The sequence below is a fragment of the Trichechus manatus genome, unplaced genomic scaffold (genome assembly GCF_000243295.1).
Source record: "Trichechus manatus latirostris isolate Lorelei unplaced genomic scaffold, TriManLat1.0 scaffold00108, whole genome shotgun sequence".
Taxonomy (NCBI): Eukaryota; Metazoa; Chordata; class Mammalia; order Sirenia; family Trichechidae; genus Trichechus; species Trichechus manatus.
Genome location: NW_004444044.1, coordinates 6,514,905 through 6,531,063, shown reverse-complemented (window position 1 = coordinate 6,531,063; position 16,159 = coordinate 6,514,905). Strand labels below are relative to the sequence as shown.

The 16,159-nt window shown below is 35.6% G+C and overlaps 1 protein-coding gene across 1 annotated transcript in view; it reads right to left on the bottom strand.

Annotated features, from left to right (window-relative positions):
- The window catches only part of TMPRSS11D (transmembrane serine protease 11D), a 58,297-nt gene that overhangs the window by 6,314 nt on the left and 35,824 nt on the right, over nt 1–16,159 (bottom strand). Inside the window, exons 5-7 of the mRNA XM_023737819.1 lie at nt 12,276–12,433; nt 7,383–7,421; nt 4,546–4,723 (exon numbers count right to left, since the gene is read on the bottom strand). Coding sequence (XP_023593587.1) covers nt 4,546–4,723; nt 7,383–7,421; nt 12,276–12,433 — 375 coding nt within the window. The remainder of the gene's footprint in view (nt 1–4,545; nt 4,724–7,382; nt 7,422–12,275; nt 12,434–16,159) is intronic.

Genomic DNA, 16,159 nt, shown 5'->3' with positions numbered 1-16,159 from the left:
TGAATGATTTTTCTGTAGTAAGTGTAATGCATGTTGAAAATTTTGATATTTATCATATATCATATATATTATATACAATCTATATATACATACACATATACATGCATACATGCATACATAACTATGTGTGTGTGTATATGTATATATATAGAGAGAGGAGAGAGAACACTAACATAAAAAAAGTAGGAAAAAAGAAAGTAGGGCATTATCTTTGTGGTCTAGGAGTTGTTACTTTTCAGATCAACTCTCAAAACATAAATCCTAAGTTTAAAAAATGAGTTGATTTAACTAAATAAAAATTAAGCACACCATAGACAAGTTTAGCAGATGAGTGAGAAACCATGAAAAAATATTCGCAATGTTTGATGTCTAAAATTCTTGTATAATATACAAAAAACTTCTGTAAACCCAAAATAAAAGGATAGGAAAACCATTATAAAATGGAAAAAGAATGTTAATAGGGAGTTCATGGGAGGGGAAGTCCAAACAGCTAATAGATATATGAAAAGACACTCAAACTCACTAATAATCTGAGAAATGCAAATTATAACAATAATGAGATTTTAATTTATATTCATGAGAATGATAAAAATTAGAAAGGAGAATAAAACTAAATGCTGGTGAGGAGGAGAAGAAATTAGATTTCTTTTGCATTATGGATGAAGATGTAAACTGTTATAACCCTTCTGGGAAGCATTGTGTCTTTTTGGAAAGTATTTAGCAGACTGCCTATGTACTTCTCGGTACATATCTCAAAGAAATTCCTGAAGGTTTATAAAGAAACATATATGAAGATTTATGTTTGTATAAACTCTTTGTGGCATTGGGAAGTTGGAGCAACCTAGTTGGATGAAGGAAATATGGTGGATGCATGCTATGGAATAGTATGTGCCAGTGGACCAGATGAAAATTTGCGGAGTTGAGTGAAAACAGTAAAAAACAATGAGATTTATACTACAATGCTAGTTATATAAATTAAGAGCATATCCACACAAAAACAACATTATAGGTTTTTCAGGTTCATGTATTTTTAAAGACATATCTAAATGTATTAGTGTGAGATCTGTGCAAGGTGGGCAGTTGGAAGTGGGGCCCAGAATGGCAAGAGAAAAAATAAAATGAGAGAAAGGCCTCATACATACTGAGGAAAATAAGGATCTGTGAACTGGAGAGTTGATTAGCTCAACATTGCTCCTAAGGTTGAATAAAAACAAAATGTAACAAAATAACAATTGAAGAGTATTTTGGAGTTTGGATAGCGAATTGATACAGAAAATAAAAATTGTATGTCCAAGAAACTTTTAAAAGTACAGTAGTTTGTGTAAGAGTGAACCCTCATTAAAAATTTTAAAGGAAAAATATTTAAAAACAAGCAAACCCATGATTTTACATTCAATTTCTTTTACTCAGGATCTTTACAGAAAATTGTTCCTGTATTAAAGTTATATTGTGAAGATTCTAAAGGGACCCTTCTTTCTCTTCTTCCCTTCTTTCTTTCCTTCTTCCCTCACTTCCTTTTTCTATTCCTCTCTTCTTTCGAGTAAATGAATAACGGCACGGTTTTAGAACCAGCTAGATCTGGATTTAAATTTTGGCTATACCATGAGTTGGTCACCACGAGTTGGAATTGACTCAGTGGCAACTAACAACAACATACCACATAGTAGTAGTGTTATTTAGGGCAAGTTACTTAATCTTGCTAATTCTTAGTTTATTTATGTGAAAAATGTGATTAATAATACCCTCTCACATAGCTTTAAGTATAAATTGAGGCAAGTAAAGTGTGTCAAGCACAATGCTTGGTACAAAGTAAGCACCCAATAAAGATAGCTGTTATTTTCATTAATTGTAGTTCAACAAGCCATTACTAAGTGTCTATTTGTATGAAGAATAGTATGAGTCTCTGGGAATAAAAAACATAAGTAATTTATGATCTCTACCCTTGAGGAGCTCCACACACTTGTGGAGGAGACTGATAGAGAGAAATAAGCTATAATAAATCACAGAGACTACTGTTCAAGATAGATAAGCACATTTCTGTGGGAAGACAGTCTGAGTAGGGAAGAGTGCATTAGGGAAAGCTTCACAAAAGAGGTGACAATTAATTCAACAGCCCTCCCTAAGAGGGCTTTATCACTTCTGTGTATCTTGATGTAGGGCTGGTCATGCCCCAAAGAAACCCTCCTTGATAGGTTCTCAGTGCCTATCGGGTGAAGCTGGGAATCTATAGGGAGGATGCTCATATATAGTTCATGTGGTTTGTTAGCTCTAGTGGATTAATCTTGGTAGTGACTCAAAGGATTTGAGGAAGCAGAATTCAGAAGTGTTCCAAGACTTTAAAATCATGGATTTCTTTTGTAACTATTAGTGATGTTTATAGCTGTCGTTTTCAATATAGTTATATTCTTTATTTAGGTTTTTGTGTTTGGGTCTGAATAGCATCAGAAGAGTACTGTTTCTATGCATATCTGGTTATGTTAAGTGCCAGCCGAGTCCAGGCATTAATGTTTCTGGTTCCCACACTCCAAGGAGATTGAAATAAATTAGTGCCACTCCTTCTGATTGGCCTTTTAGGTGGCAATGAAAATTGAAATTGTCTATATATTTTATTACCTGAGACATAGCAATGAATCAGAAATTTGCTAACTCTGGAACATCTTTTGGAATAAATTTCAAATTTATTCACTGTGTTTAAAAGTGTCAAATTATAAGAAAGCCATAAGAAACATTCAGAATAATTTAGGATTTCCTAAAACTTTTGTATTTCCAAAAACTATGCACTAGTCTTGTTAACCTTTACGCCTTCTTAATTTAATTTAACAAATACTTTTGTAACAAGCACTGTATTATGAGGTGCAAACCAAACCCATTGCCATTGAGTTGATTCCGACTCATAGCGACCCTATAGGACACAGTAGAACTGCCCCATAGGGTTTCCAGGGAGTGGCTGGTGGATTCCACCTGCTGACTTTTTGGTTAGCAGCCAAGCTCTTAATCACTGTGTCACCAGGGCTCCATGTTATGAGGTAATGCCTTCAAATCTGCGGAAGATTTCTTTTGAAACCGTAGAAGTTTAATAGAATTCCAATAGGAAGAGATGGAGATTTGGAAGGGACATTAACATTTCAGAGAGAGGAAACAGATTGAGCAAATGCTCATAGGTGGGAAAGTGCAGGTAGAGTCCAGGGGAAAAGAATAATGCTGTGTGGCTGAAGCTCAGGATTCATGCTTTGAGAAATAAGTCTAGATTGATCTGTCTGTGAAAGGCTTTAGACACTGGTAAGGAGGTTGGATTTTAGATGGTGAGTTATTGAAAGAGTCTAAGAGAATAGATATATGATCAGGGGCACACTGAGTTCAGTTCACCATCACTATTCTGAGTGAATTTTTGAGTTTAGTTCCATTAGAAAACAACTGTTGGGGTCTAGGTTGCCCCACGAATAACATAGGTCTGAACCTAACAGGTTTTCATCATGCTGAAGTCTAAAGAAATCCTTTCCTGAGCAATACGACTCTTTCTTTATACCAATAGAATAAGATTTTGCAACCTACTCACCACTAGCAGCTTAGTACCCTAGTCTTAGCAGTAGCCTTCTAAATTGTTCAAATTCATTTTATGTATGGCACTCACTGTAATCGATCATTATTTTTGTGCATGTATACCTCCAACGTTAGAATGTAAGCTCCCTGAAAGCAGAGGCCGTACTTTATATTAGTAGCTATAATACGTACACTGTGCTCATGGTAGATACGCAATAATTTTTTGAAAACATGATTAGATTGAGCCATAAATAATTCAATTTTAAAAATTAATGAGCCGTTTCTTCTTATCCACAATAGCAAAATTATCATTTTTACTTCAGCTTGGCAATAATTTACTATTATTTCTCTGTTCCAGGTAATATGGTAGCATCATGGTGAAGAGCAATGGTTTATGTGTCAGAATGTTTAAATACTAGCTATGAAAACTTAAGAAATTTACTGAACTTCTCTAAGCCTCATTTTTTTTTTTTTGTCAAATTAGGGACAATATTACTATCTATGTCTTAGTGTTATTAATAGGATTAAATAAGCTAATGTAAAAGCCCTTTACCATCGAGTCGATTCCAACTTATAGGTCGCTATGAGTCAAAATTAACTTGATGGCAATGGGTTTATTACCCGGAACAGAGAAATAACAGTAAATTATTGCCAAGTTGAAGGAAATATGATAATTTTACTATCATTGATAGGAAGAAATGGCTCATTAATTTTTTGAATTGTGTTATTTCTGGCTCAATCCAATCATGTTTAGTCTTGGAGGTAAACAAAAAAAACCAAACCCATTGCCACCTGGTCAATTCCAACTCACAGTGACCCTGTAGGACAAAGTAGAACTGCCCCATAGGATTTCCAAGGAGTGGCTGGTGGATTCCAGCTGCTGACCTTTTGGTTAGCAGCCGAGCTGTTAACCACTGCACCACCAGGGCTTCAGTCCTGGGGGTAGTGGGTAGAATTCTCATGTACATGTTTATCCTAGCTGTTCACAAATGGCAGGTAGCTCACCTTCTGAAGCAGTGAGCCGCTGTCAGGATCCATGTGTTACTGATCAGGATGCCTCCACAGTGGTGAACATTATTGAGATGTAGACTGACTTGCCATGGCCAGTCTCCTTCCTCAGCCTGAGAGCCTCCTATGATTCTCTCATCGGACAGTGTGATTAGGTCTGGACGGGCCCCACATTCTAATGAAAAAAGTGCATTAGTGTACTGGGAAGATCATGATTCATTTGCATTTGGGAGATGCTACAAGAGTTTCCACATCATTAGTTTCTTTCATGTCTCTTGCCTCATCCTTCTCCACACTCCATATTCCTTCACCCCCAACTGCCACATATGCAGGAATATGTTCTTCCCCAGGATATGCTAGACTTTCCAAAAGTATTATCAATGTGTTGTATTTTTAAAGTGCGTATGTGACTACTAGGGCCTATGGACTGCATTTTTGAGAAGATTTCTGAACGTTATTTGGCATTTGGGCTTCAAAATCTGGAGCAGATTCAGAATTTTTTGAAATTCCTCATGAGTGGAATTTAAGATAGGTCAGTGCTGGATGTACCAGCTCATGCCACAGGTTCCCTGGGGAATTTCTTTCTTTTCTGTAGTCTTGCCACTCAAAGTGTAATCTGTGGACTTGGGCATCACCAAGGAGCTTGTTAGAACGCTAACTCTCAGGATCCATACCAGGGAATGAACCAGCAACTGTATTTTAATGAGATGCTCTGGTGATTTGTATGCACAATATAGTTTGAAGACCACTACTCTTGTCTAAAGGACTTTTTAGTGATATTCAATTTCATCATGGAGGTTCCAGGCCACTTCCAGAATTGACTTATATTATCAAACGTCCTCTTAAAAAGGAGTTGCTTTCTGTCCAGAATGTATCATCCAGGGTTAGTGAGGGCTTCAAGAATCTAGACGAGGTTTATTTAAAAGACTTAAGAAAGCGCATGACGACTCCAACGTCCAGAGCTGATCTGGTGGGCTGATTACTCAACTCTTCTCATCCTCCACTCCTATGGTGCTTATTTAATCTAGTACCAAGAAATTAGAGGTAAACCATCACCAACAATTTCTATTTAGATTAGTGACCCTGCTTCTATAGGACAATTACCCAAAGGAATTTTTTTCTATCAAACTTTCCATATAGAGGAGGGTCAATCTTCCATCAGGAATATACACAGAAGAAAGGTTTCTTTGCTGCATTCCCCAAATTTCTTTAGTAAATTACTTAAGCACATTTTTATTAAAAAGAAGTATGAATTAAATATGTAAAGAAGTTGAAAAACATCCATAGAGGTAGCATCACTGTGTAAAATCACTTGTATTCAAAATAGGTCAGATATCCGTGTGTAATGAACTATTTTCTAACTGTATACTATCGGCCAGAGAAGTAAACAGTTGTTTTTAGGGATTATATTTCTGCTGTCCTAGCCAAAGAATATATAGGATGGCATTTAAAAGTAGCAACTCCCTTCAGGCTACAGACCAAAACTGACAAGACTTTTTATATATAAATTTTTTATTACACCTTATGATTAACCTGAATCCACAACTAAGCAAGCTGTTCTGGTTAGGAGAAGCCACATAAATGGTGTCAACAAACATAATTTACAAGGTACAGAAATGCCACCACAGAACTAGAGCAAGACATGTTTCCTAAAGCTGCCAAGAAAATTTTCATGAGGACAAGCTTGAGTGCAGAGTGGGGGGTAGGCTATTGTTACTTCCTCCCTCTTCTAAAAGGAGGGAAAAATCTAGACATCGCTCCGTGGCAATGGGATCAGCAATATCTCTCAGAACAATCCATCTTTGTAAAGGTAGCTACATAGGTAAATATAAAAGCCAGTATTATTCAGTATTATTGTACTTTTGGTTTGTATCTCCTCTTTTATTTTTCCTATATTATTTAAAAGGCAAATGCTTAAAACAATATTTATAAATCTAAGTGAGCACACATTGTGCAAAGATGTAATCAGTGACAATAACAATATAAAGAGGGAGGGATGGAGATACATAAGAGCAAAATGTTTGAATACTATTGAAACTAATTTGGTATTATTCAAACTAGATAGTTACAAGCTGAAGAGGTTCATTGTAATCAGCAATGTAACCACTAAGAAAATAACTAAAGAATATACAGAAAAAGAAATTAAGGAATTAAAATGATACACTACAAAAAATAAACTAAATACAAAATAAAAAGCAGTAATGGAGGAACTGAAGAACTAAAAGCATATAAGACCTACAGGAAAAAAAAAAAAAATAGCTAAATGGCAGAAGTAAGTCCTTATTAGTAATTACTCTAAGTGTGAGTGGATTAAACTTTCCAATTAAAAGGCAGAAATTGGCAGAATGGATTAAAAAAAAAGTCCATCTCCAACTCCATACTGTCTACAAGAGACTCATTTTAGATAGAAATACACAAAGAGGTTAAAAGTAAAAGGATGGGAAAAGATATTCCATGCCAATAGTAACCCAAAGAGAGTTGGGGGTAGCTATATTATTGTAAGACTTTTTAACTTTAAAAAGTTTCCAAGAGACAAAGGACATTATTCATTGATAAAAGGTTCAACGAATCAAGAAGATATAACAGTTGTAAACATATACACACTTAACAACAAAGCCCCAAAATATGTGAAGCAAACATTGACAGGATTGAAAAAAGAAATAGACTTCAAGACCCTAACTTAAATAATTGACAGAAAACCAGTCATAAGATAAGTAAGGAAACAGAGAATTTGAAAAATGCTGTAAACCAATTGGCAAAGAGTACAATGGGCTTGCATATTTTACTCTTTATATTTTGGTAAACCACACTTCCGAAATAATTTTAAAACTTACCTTTCGTGAAAATATCTGCAGCATCTTGATCAGTAAGTGCTGGTGTTAAAAAGAAGTGTGAGAATAAAATCAGTACAAGAAGGACTGTACATCATTTCACATTGATTTCTCAAAGTGTAGTACTCAGATAACAAGAATCAAAATCAGGGGAAAGGCTTGCTAGACGGCACATTCCCAGATTCCATGTCAGAACTGCTGAAAGAATCTCTAAGGAATAGGCCCTGAAATCTCCCCCCAATTTATTTGAATGCATGCTAAATGAAGTTTAAGTACTCTTGCTTTAATTCTTCTTCAAATATTTGAAAGATATCGCTCCTCTCAAGTCAGTCAATTTAGTTGGGAAGACAAAAATTATAAGCAAGTCATTGTGACACGATATGATGAATGTTTTATATCTACTGGTACTATTCTGAGTGCCGTTAACAAAATATAGGGGCCGTACCCTTACAAAGGAGCCCTCTTGGTGCAGTGGTTAAGAGCTTGGCTGCTAACCAAAAGGTTGGCAGTTCGAATCCACCAGCTGCACCTTGGAAGCCCTATGGGGGAGTTCTACTCTGTCCTATATGGTCGCTGTGAGTTGGAATCAACTCGACCCTTACAAAGATCCTTGGATTATGTAAACAGTTTGTGCTCGACTACTACCCTAAAGTAGTTTGAACCCCCACCCCATGGTGCCACAGAAGAAAGGCCTGATGATCTGCTTCCATAAAGATTACAGCCAAGCAAACCTTATGGAACAGTTCTACTCTGTAACACATGGGGTTGCTGTGAGTTGGAATTGACTCAGTGGCAATGGGCTTGGTTTTGTTAACCCTTACATAATTTACAGACAGAAATTCATCAAAGAATCATCCAAATAAATGTAAATGCAAAGTGGAGAGACAAAACCAGAGAGTAATTAATGTTATCTGAGAGAATCACAGAAGTTGTCATGAAGGAAATAATAATAATAATTTAGCTGGATTTTGAAGACCTAAAAGGAATTTTTCAGGCAGATGGAGGAGGTGAAAGGCATTCCAGGTGGAAGATAGTGGCTGCAAATGCATAAAGGTGTAAGACTGTTTGTAGAGAAATAAAGTCAGTAGAGCAAGAGCATAGATTGCATTCATCGTAGGGAATTGATGGGATAAAATGGAAAAGAAACTCAGTATTAGATAGCAAAGGTCTGTCTATTCCAATTTAAGGTCTGCTTATAGGGTAGTTTTCTCTGCATGTCCTACAGCCATGTCAAACTCAATGTCATAAAATTTTATCCAAAATTTGCTGCTGACATTATATTCCTTCCTTTAGTAAGTGACTTGAAATCTGAAATTATCTCCAATTCCTCCTTTCTCATTATTTCCACATTTAATTGGTCTCCAGGTTCTGTGCCTTCTAGCTCCTAAATAGTCCTTGAATTTGCCCCATTCTTCCCACACATTCTTTAATTTATAATTTATTGTGTTTTCAGTGAAAACTTTATACAGAAAATTAGGTTCCCATTTGATATTTTCTACATAAATTGTTCAGTGACATTAGTGACATTAGTATGTCAGCATTCTCTTTAATTGCATTCTGGTTGTTCCATTTCCACTACTCTAGTTTCCCTGCCCCTTTATCTTCTCATCTTTGCTCTAGAGTAATTGTTGACCTTTTGGTTTCATATAGATGGTGTTTTAATGGAGCATCATCTTCATGGATACTATGCTCTATTTTGTGTGTTGTTGTGATTGTGTTTTTGGTGCCGTCGAGTCAGTTCCAATTCATAGCAACCCTGTGTACAACAGAACGAAACACTGCCAGGTCCTTTGCTATCTTTACAATCGTTGCTGTGTTTGAGCCCATTGTTGAAGTCACTGTGTCAGTCCATCTTGTGGAGGGTCTTCCTCTCTTTTGCTGACCGTCTATTTTGTGTGCCAATCTGTTATTTCACTAAAAGATGACCTCGGGATAGTTTTGATTCAAGGTTTAAAGAGTATCTCAGGGTGATAGTCTTAGGGAGTCTTCCAGTCTCAACTGGTCCAGTAAGTCTGACTTTTTAAAAATTTGAGTTCTGTTCTGTGTTTCTCTCTCAATCTATCAGGGTCCATCTATTATGGCCCTCATCTGAACAGTCATAGTGGTAGCTGAGCACCATCTACTTCTTCCTCTCCGTTCCTTTTGCTACTACTTTAGATCATGCTTTCATCATTTGTCATTTATACTGTCAACCTGTGTCCGCTCCTTCCTCTCTTGCACTTTTTCAATTCCTCCACCTCTATTTTGCCAGGCTAATTTTTCTAAAAGTATATGTTATGTCATATCCTTCCCTGCTTGATATCTCTTAGTGACTTCTCGTTTTCTATAAGATAAACCCAAATCTCTCAAACAGGTTTTCATGCTTTTGGGAAAATCATTTTAGGCAACCTTATTTCCTGCTAGAAATTTCACAAGTTTTGGGTATCACATTTGCTTTGCATGCCTCCATCGACCCAAATAATCCTTTTGAAGAAATAAAAAGAGCTGTCCACTCCACTCTTCATTCTTTGAGCAAGAGAGAGCTTGTTCACATACAGACTTCCTCACATATGGACTGTGGCCCTGGACAGTTGTCTAACTCTTCTAACTGAGGATAATACAAGTATTTATGGAATATGGTTGTTGTGAGGAGGAAATGAAAAAAAAAAATACAAGAAACTTAAAACCATGCATAAAAAATCGTAAGTGCTCAGTAAATATTAGGTGTTTTGCTGACAGTGATGAGGATAATGACAATGCAAACCAGTCATTCCCGCAGGCCCCTTTCTTACTTGTTCTGCAAAAGCATTGTGTTTATTATAGACTATTTGTCTTTTCTCAAGCTCTCCATCACTAGCAGTATTTCTTTTTTCTTTTCAAAATATGGAAATCCTACTCATCTTTTAAAGTCAAAGTCCATCCTCCTTCATGAAGCTTTTGCTGAGAAATCACAAGCACTTTGGTATTTTCCTTTCCTGGATTTCTATAGTGGTTATTGTCTGTGCTCCATATTTGGCACTTGATCATGTGCTCTCTTGTTTGTCAACACTCTTGTGTTGGGATATCTTTCTCTTCAACCAGATTATGAGCTCCTGGGGTGAAGACCATTTTTATGCTACTGTTGTATCCCCACATTGGTTAACACAATGCTAAACAAATAACAAGCGCTTGGGAAGTGTTTTTGGAAGAATTCCTTAATTGTGTAGGAGCCGAGGTAATTCTCATTTATTTAAAAAACTGGATGGCACTGGAATCAACTAGTTAGAAAGAGGGAGCAGGCTATGGAGCTGGAATAGTGTCCTGGAGGTTGTAGCTGTGCCAAATGTTAACTCTTTAGTTGCAGATGGAGGAGTCCAGGATAGAGGATGGAAGGATTTGGAAGGGCTGAGGAAACACTTTGTAGGCCTAGTTTACCAACAAATAGGAAAGTATTTCAATATTTTAGCAACTAGTATTGTGGAAACTCATACATACTGATTGAATACCAGCCCAGTATGAGAACCACTAGTATCCTTTTAACCTCGAGCTTATTATGAGGGGATTGTGTCTTTAAACTATCAGTACTTGACAAAGTTGGACAAGTGTCCATTAATTCTATGCATATATTAAGTAACTCCTTTCTTTTAGTCTTACAACAAATATGTATTGATCATCTCCTATATACTAGGTACTGGGTGGCAGAAGGACTGTAGGCTGAACAAGGAGACTGGTTCTTGACTTTATGAAGTTTATGGAGTAGTGATGAAGACAATATGAAAATTACACAAAAATTTGCAATTTCAATTGTGATAAATGCTGTGAAGGACACAGGTAAATAACTCAGTAATGAGAATCAGAGAGTTTCCCTGAGAAAGCAATGGTTCAGCTGAGAAATGAAGGATGCAAGCCAGTGATTTGGGAGTTATTATAAGAAACTGGAACAATGTATGCAAAGTCCTCTGAGGCAGGAAGGAGCTTGGAAGATGGAGAAAAAGAAAATGTGGTCAGATTATGATGAATGAGGAAGAGAGTGCTACAATAAGTGACTGCAGGGGTAAGTATGAACAAGATCATGAAGAGTTTTAGGTAGAGCAGACATACCATTTATTGTCCAAACTAAGGTTTTTTTTACAGTGAAAGGGAGCAGTATTAATAATGGTTCTTAGACAATTGTTATGAACTGGGACTGCCCTGGCAAACCAGGAAATATGGTATCCTGCTTACAAGTGATGGTTTTATAAATTTTACATTATGGGAAGCCATAGGAAGCTTTTAAGCATGATTATATTTGTATTTAAAAATATCTCTTTGATATGTGGTCAATAGATGGAAGCAGCCAAGAAAAGATGTAAAGAGAGTAGTAAGGAGGCTATTAACAGAGTATTAGTGAGCGGTGATATTGGCTTCGACCAGGTTGGTAGCAATAGGGAAAAATGGTAATACATTCAAGATAGGCAGAAGTAAAGGGGATTTTCAGAGAGACCTAGAGAGGAGTCAGAGAGGAGCTGACACATTTTCAAATTTCCTTCGTTATTCTACATTTATTGAGTACCCTTCAATTATACACCAGGTCCTATGTTGGGTGAGGTGGATCATTAAGTAAATGTTCATGGACCTTGAACAGTTATTTACCCTTCCAATAGCATATATTCACAAATTAAACATCCAACAGTAACATCCCTCACAAGAAGTGTTGGGAAGGATAATTAATAAAGAATTTTTAGCAAATAAAATTTATTATATGAATGTTAAATTATTTAAATCTTAGAATGTTTTGTATTAGAATTATGTGTTATATCTAGACTAGTAATACATTATTTTCATAAAGTTTAATTGCAAGGAAAGAAAAATCAGCCTCTAATTAAATTAAAATGTGAATTAGAATTGGTAAAATTGATGGATATATTGAAATAAAGTGGCATATAAAATGACACTTACATGCTATCTCGGTTGAAGGACTTATTTCCAAGTTTCCAGAGTTATTCAGCATTTGGTGTAAAACAGACTCAATTCTGCTTTTCAAGGATGCTCCATTGTTACTTCTAGTGAATCGAAACTTCATGACAACGTCTGCTATCACGCCATTACCACCTTGCCTGTGAACCATTAAGATATTAAAAAATATATAACCGTGATAATTTTCTGCTGTTATATTTATATGCTCCTCTTGATTAAGCCTTTTTAAAAAAATAGAGGAGTTTCACTTTGAGCAGATTCAGATAACAGTGTTTGCACATGTAATGATATATCACAATGCTACCCCACAAATCTGACTTCAATCCAAGTACACTATACCCATCATGCAGTATAGCCTGGCTTTGAAGTCAGTATGCCAGAGTTTGAATACCAGCTCTGCTATTTACTATGTAACTTTGGGTAAGTGATTTTAGTTTCTTATATTTTCTGTATCTAAGTTTCCTCATATGTAAAATGGGTTATTATGAAGATTATATAAATTAATATATGCAAAACTTTTGGGAAACTTGACTAGCATATAGTAAGTACACTATAAATATTAGCTATTATTAAACTTCAGAAATATTTTAAAAAACTCTTCTCATTAAACAAATTTATAAAGAGTTAGGATTCCATATTTATGTGAGAGACTAAACTTAATTTTTTGGTATCTGGACCTATTCATCTGCCTACAAAAGCAAATTTTAACTTTCGTAGTTGTATGTTAAGATGTTATTTCTCATTTCAATTAATCAGACACATTCCTTACAGTGAGCTTTGTTTTTTTTTTTTTTTAATTAAGGGCTATAATTACCTAGAACCTAGATAATTTCTACTTCCTTCCATGTAAATGACCATGTAAACCACTTCCTCCTGAAATTGGCTGCCTTTGTGGACTGTATTTAGACAATAATGTGCATTAGGCAAGTTTGTTTTTGATGCTCTCACATTTCTGTTTGTGGAGTCTTTTTTTTTTTTTTTTCACCGTAGGCCTCCTCCTCCTATCTAAGTTGCCAATGTTGGCTTAATATTCACTCTAGGTACAATTTAATATTTATTTAGCAAGTATTAAATAAGCACCTTCTTGTGCTAGGCAGTCTTCTAAGTTTCAAAAATTAGTTCTGATCAAGATAGACAGTTGCTATTCTCATGTATCCTGAAGTCTGGATGGAGAAGCAGACCCTGAACAAGTAATTAAAGCTTCCATTTCCAGAAACATGGAAGTCTAAATAACTTGAAATCTTTTCCATATAAAACAACCAGAAATGCTAGATAAAATGTAATAAATAACTCTTGAAATGCAAAGGTGAGGTCACAGGAAAGTAAGGGAAATGCCTGAAGACCAAAAATAAAGAAGAACCTGAATATTATGATAGTAAACTCCAGAATATCCAACAGTCCTGAGTTTTAACATTTTCATGGAGGTTAGGGATGAGGTCTGAGGCTAGAGCAAAATACGGAGTTGGATTTGTAGCTTCAGACTAAGGTAAAGATTCTCAAAGAACTGTCAGTGAAAGCATGGATTACAAAGAAAAAAAATGCTCATTATCTCATAAAATAAAACAAATAAAGAATTTATCTGTCTCAGAGGTCCACTTCTGGATAGAAATAAAAAAAAATTCTCTTGAGAATTCATAATCATGGGCCTGGCTATAGTAATGTTTTGGATTTGCATTAATATTGTATGCATGATCCTAGATCCCCTAAGCTAAGAAATTAACCCCCCCACCAAATGATTTAGATGCTCCTGATCTCCTTATAGTATCCAATAGAAGCAAATGCTCTTGGAAGTATGAATTTTAAATCGAAGATTCATAGATTCCACTTACAAAGTAAGATTAAAGATAAATATGCAATCCCAAGGGTAAACAATACATCATGAGCCTGAATCAGCAGAGCAAGAAGAGCATCCTAAAAAATTTCTCATAATAATATTAACAGTCAGATAAGTATACTTAAAATGATTAATGACATAAAAGGAATCCTAACTATGAGAAAGTGTAGGACATTATTAAAAAAAGACCAAGCAGATTTTCAAATGAAACAAATAGAGTTTGCAGACAGTAAAAGATAGTCATTGAAATTAAAAACTCACTGGATGGATTACACAGAATATTAGATAAACCTGAACAGAAATTAGTGAACTGAAGATAAAGAAGTTACATGGAATGAAACACAAATAAAGACATGGAAAAGATTTAAGAGGTTAAGAGACTTAAGAAGGCACAATGTATACCTAAAGCAATACTAAAGAAGAGCATAGAAAAAATAAAGGAGCAGCAATATTAAAATACTGATAATACTGATAATAAGATACTGAGAGTCACTCAGAATTGATAAAGACTAGAAGCTTCAGATCACGATGAGTCTGAAGCACAACAAATAAAAGAAAATGCTCACATAAACACATCATCATAAAACTCTGAGCACCAAAGACAAAGAGAAGATTTTTCAAATAATAAGAAAAGACTCATTATTGGTCGAGAAAACCCATGTAGAGCAAGAAGTTGGCAGACTGATGGGATGGCAAATGAGGAAGAAGATGCCACCTTTGAGGAAGAAAATGAAGAAATTGGAGGAGGCACAGAAGGTAGACAGGGCAAAACAAAGAGACTTTTTTTCTAAAGAATTACGATGTATGATGTATGGGTTTGGGGATGACCAGAATCCTTACAGTATCAGGAATGGCATTGCTTAAAAAGCTGATGGCAGGATAAGCATTTGGGGTAGTGTTTTATTAACATATTTGTTAGTTCTTGCTCACTGTGGAAATGTATACTTGACTAAAACCATATGTGGCTATGGAAACTACTTTTGTAGTTCAGGATAGTCAGTAGATATTCTTGAAGGCCTTGTCATAGAGTTCATCACTGAAATGACACATAAGGCAGTGTCAGTTGGACGACAAGGTCAAGTACAAGCTGAAGATATCAACTTCTTGATGTGAAAGGACAGAGAAAGCTTGCTAGGGTTAAAGACTTGCTTACCCTGAACAAAGAATTGATAAGAGCTCGAAAAGCATTTGATGAAGCAAACTATGGATCTTGACACATTATGCATTTTCTGAAGCTTCGTTATCTTCTGGGGAAACTGTATGTAGTAACTATATTTTCTACTGCAAGGTTCGGACATCTAACCATGGAAATGAAAGATGGGGAAACACAAAATTGTCAGCCTTTATTTTCATGTCTTTGATCTTAGATTGTTATTTGAGCCTTTAATTACCTGCCTTTATATAACATACTTGAATTACTTATTGGATTTTAATGACCACACGAAGTTAAATTACTTTCAGACTTTTGACTAGCTAAATGACAAAGTAGTATTTATGTGTTAGGTGTTTTTGTGCCATTGTAGGCTGTACTGTAGCTATTTAATATGTGAAATCTAAATGGCACCTTTGATCCTATAATAGCTGAGATGTTTTTCATGTATTCTCAAGTTTCTAGACAACAGTAGTCTAAGAGATTGTTAAAGATAGTGAGCTGGTTTATGTTTCTCTTAAGTAGAAGATCATTTAGGAAAATACAGACTTTGTAAGAATGTTTATGTGTCTTAAAAGGTCATTTAATAGTCCTCTTTAGATAACAAGAGTGATTTTATTTGAGAAACTAAAAGTTTCATATGAATGTTTCACTGTTGGGAGGATTTTTTAAATTTTTTCCCATACAAAAATTTATACATACATTGTTATGTGACTAATTGCTCCCCCCATACTATGACAGCACACTCCTCCTTTCCTCCCCTGATTCCCCATGTCCATTCAGCCAGTTCCTAACCCTCTCTGCCTTCCCATCTCACCTCCAGACAGAAGCTGCCCTTTTAGTCTCTTGTGTCTACTTGAACTAAGAGGCACACTCCTCACT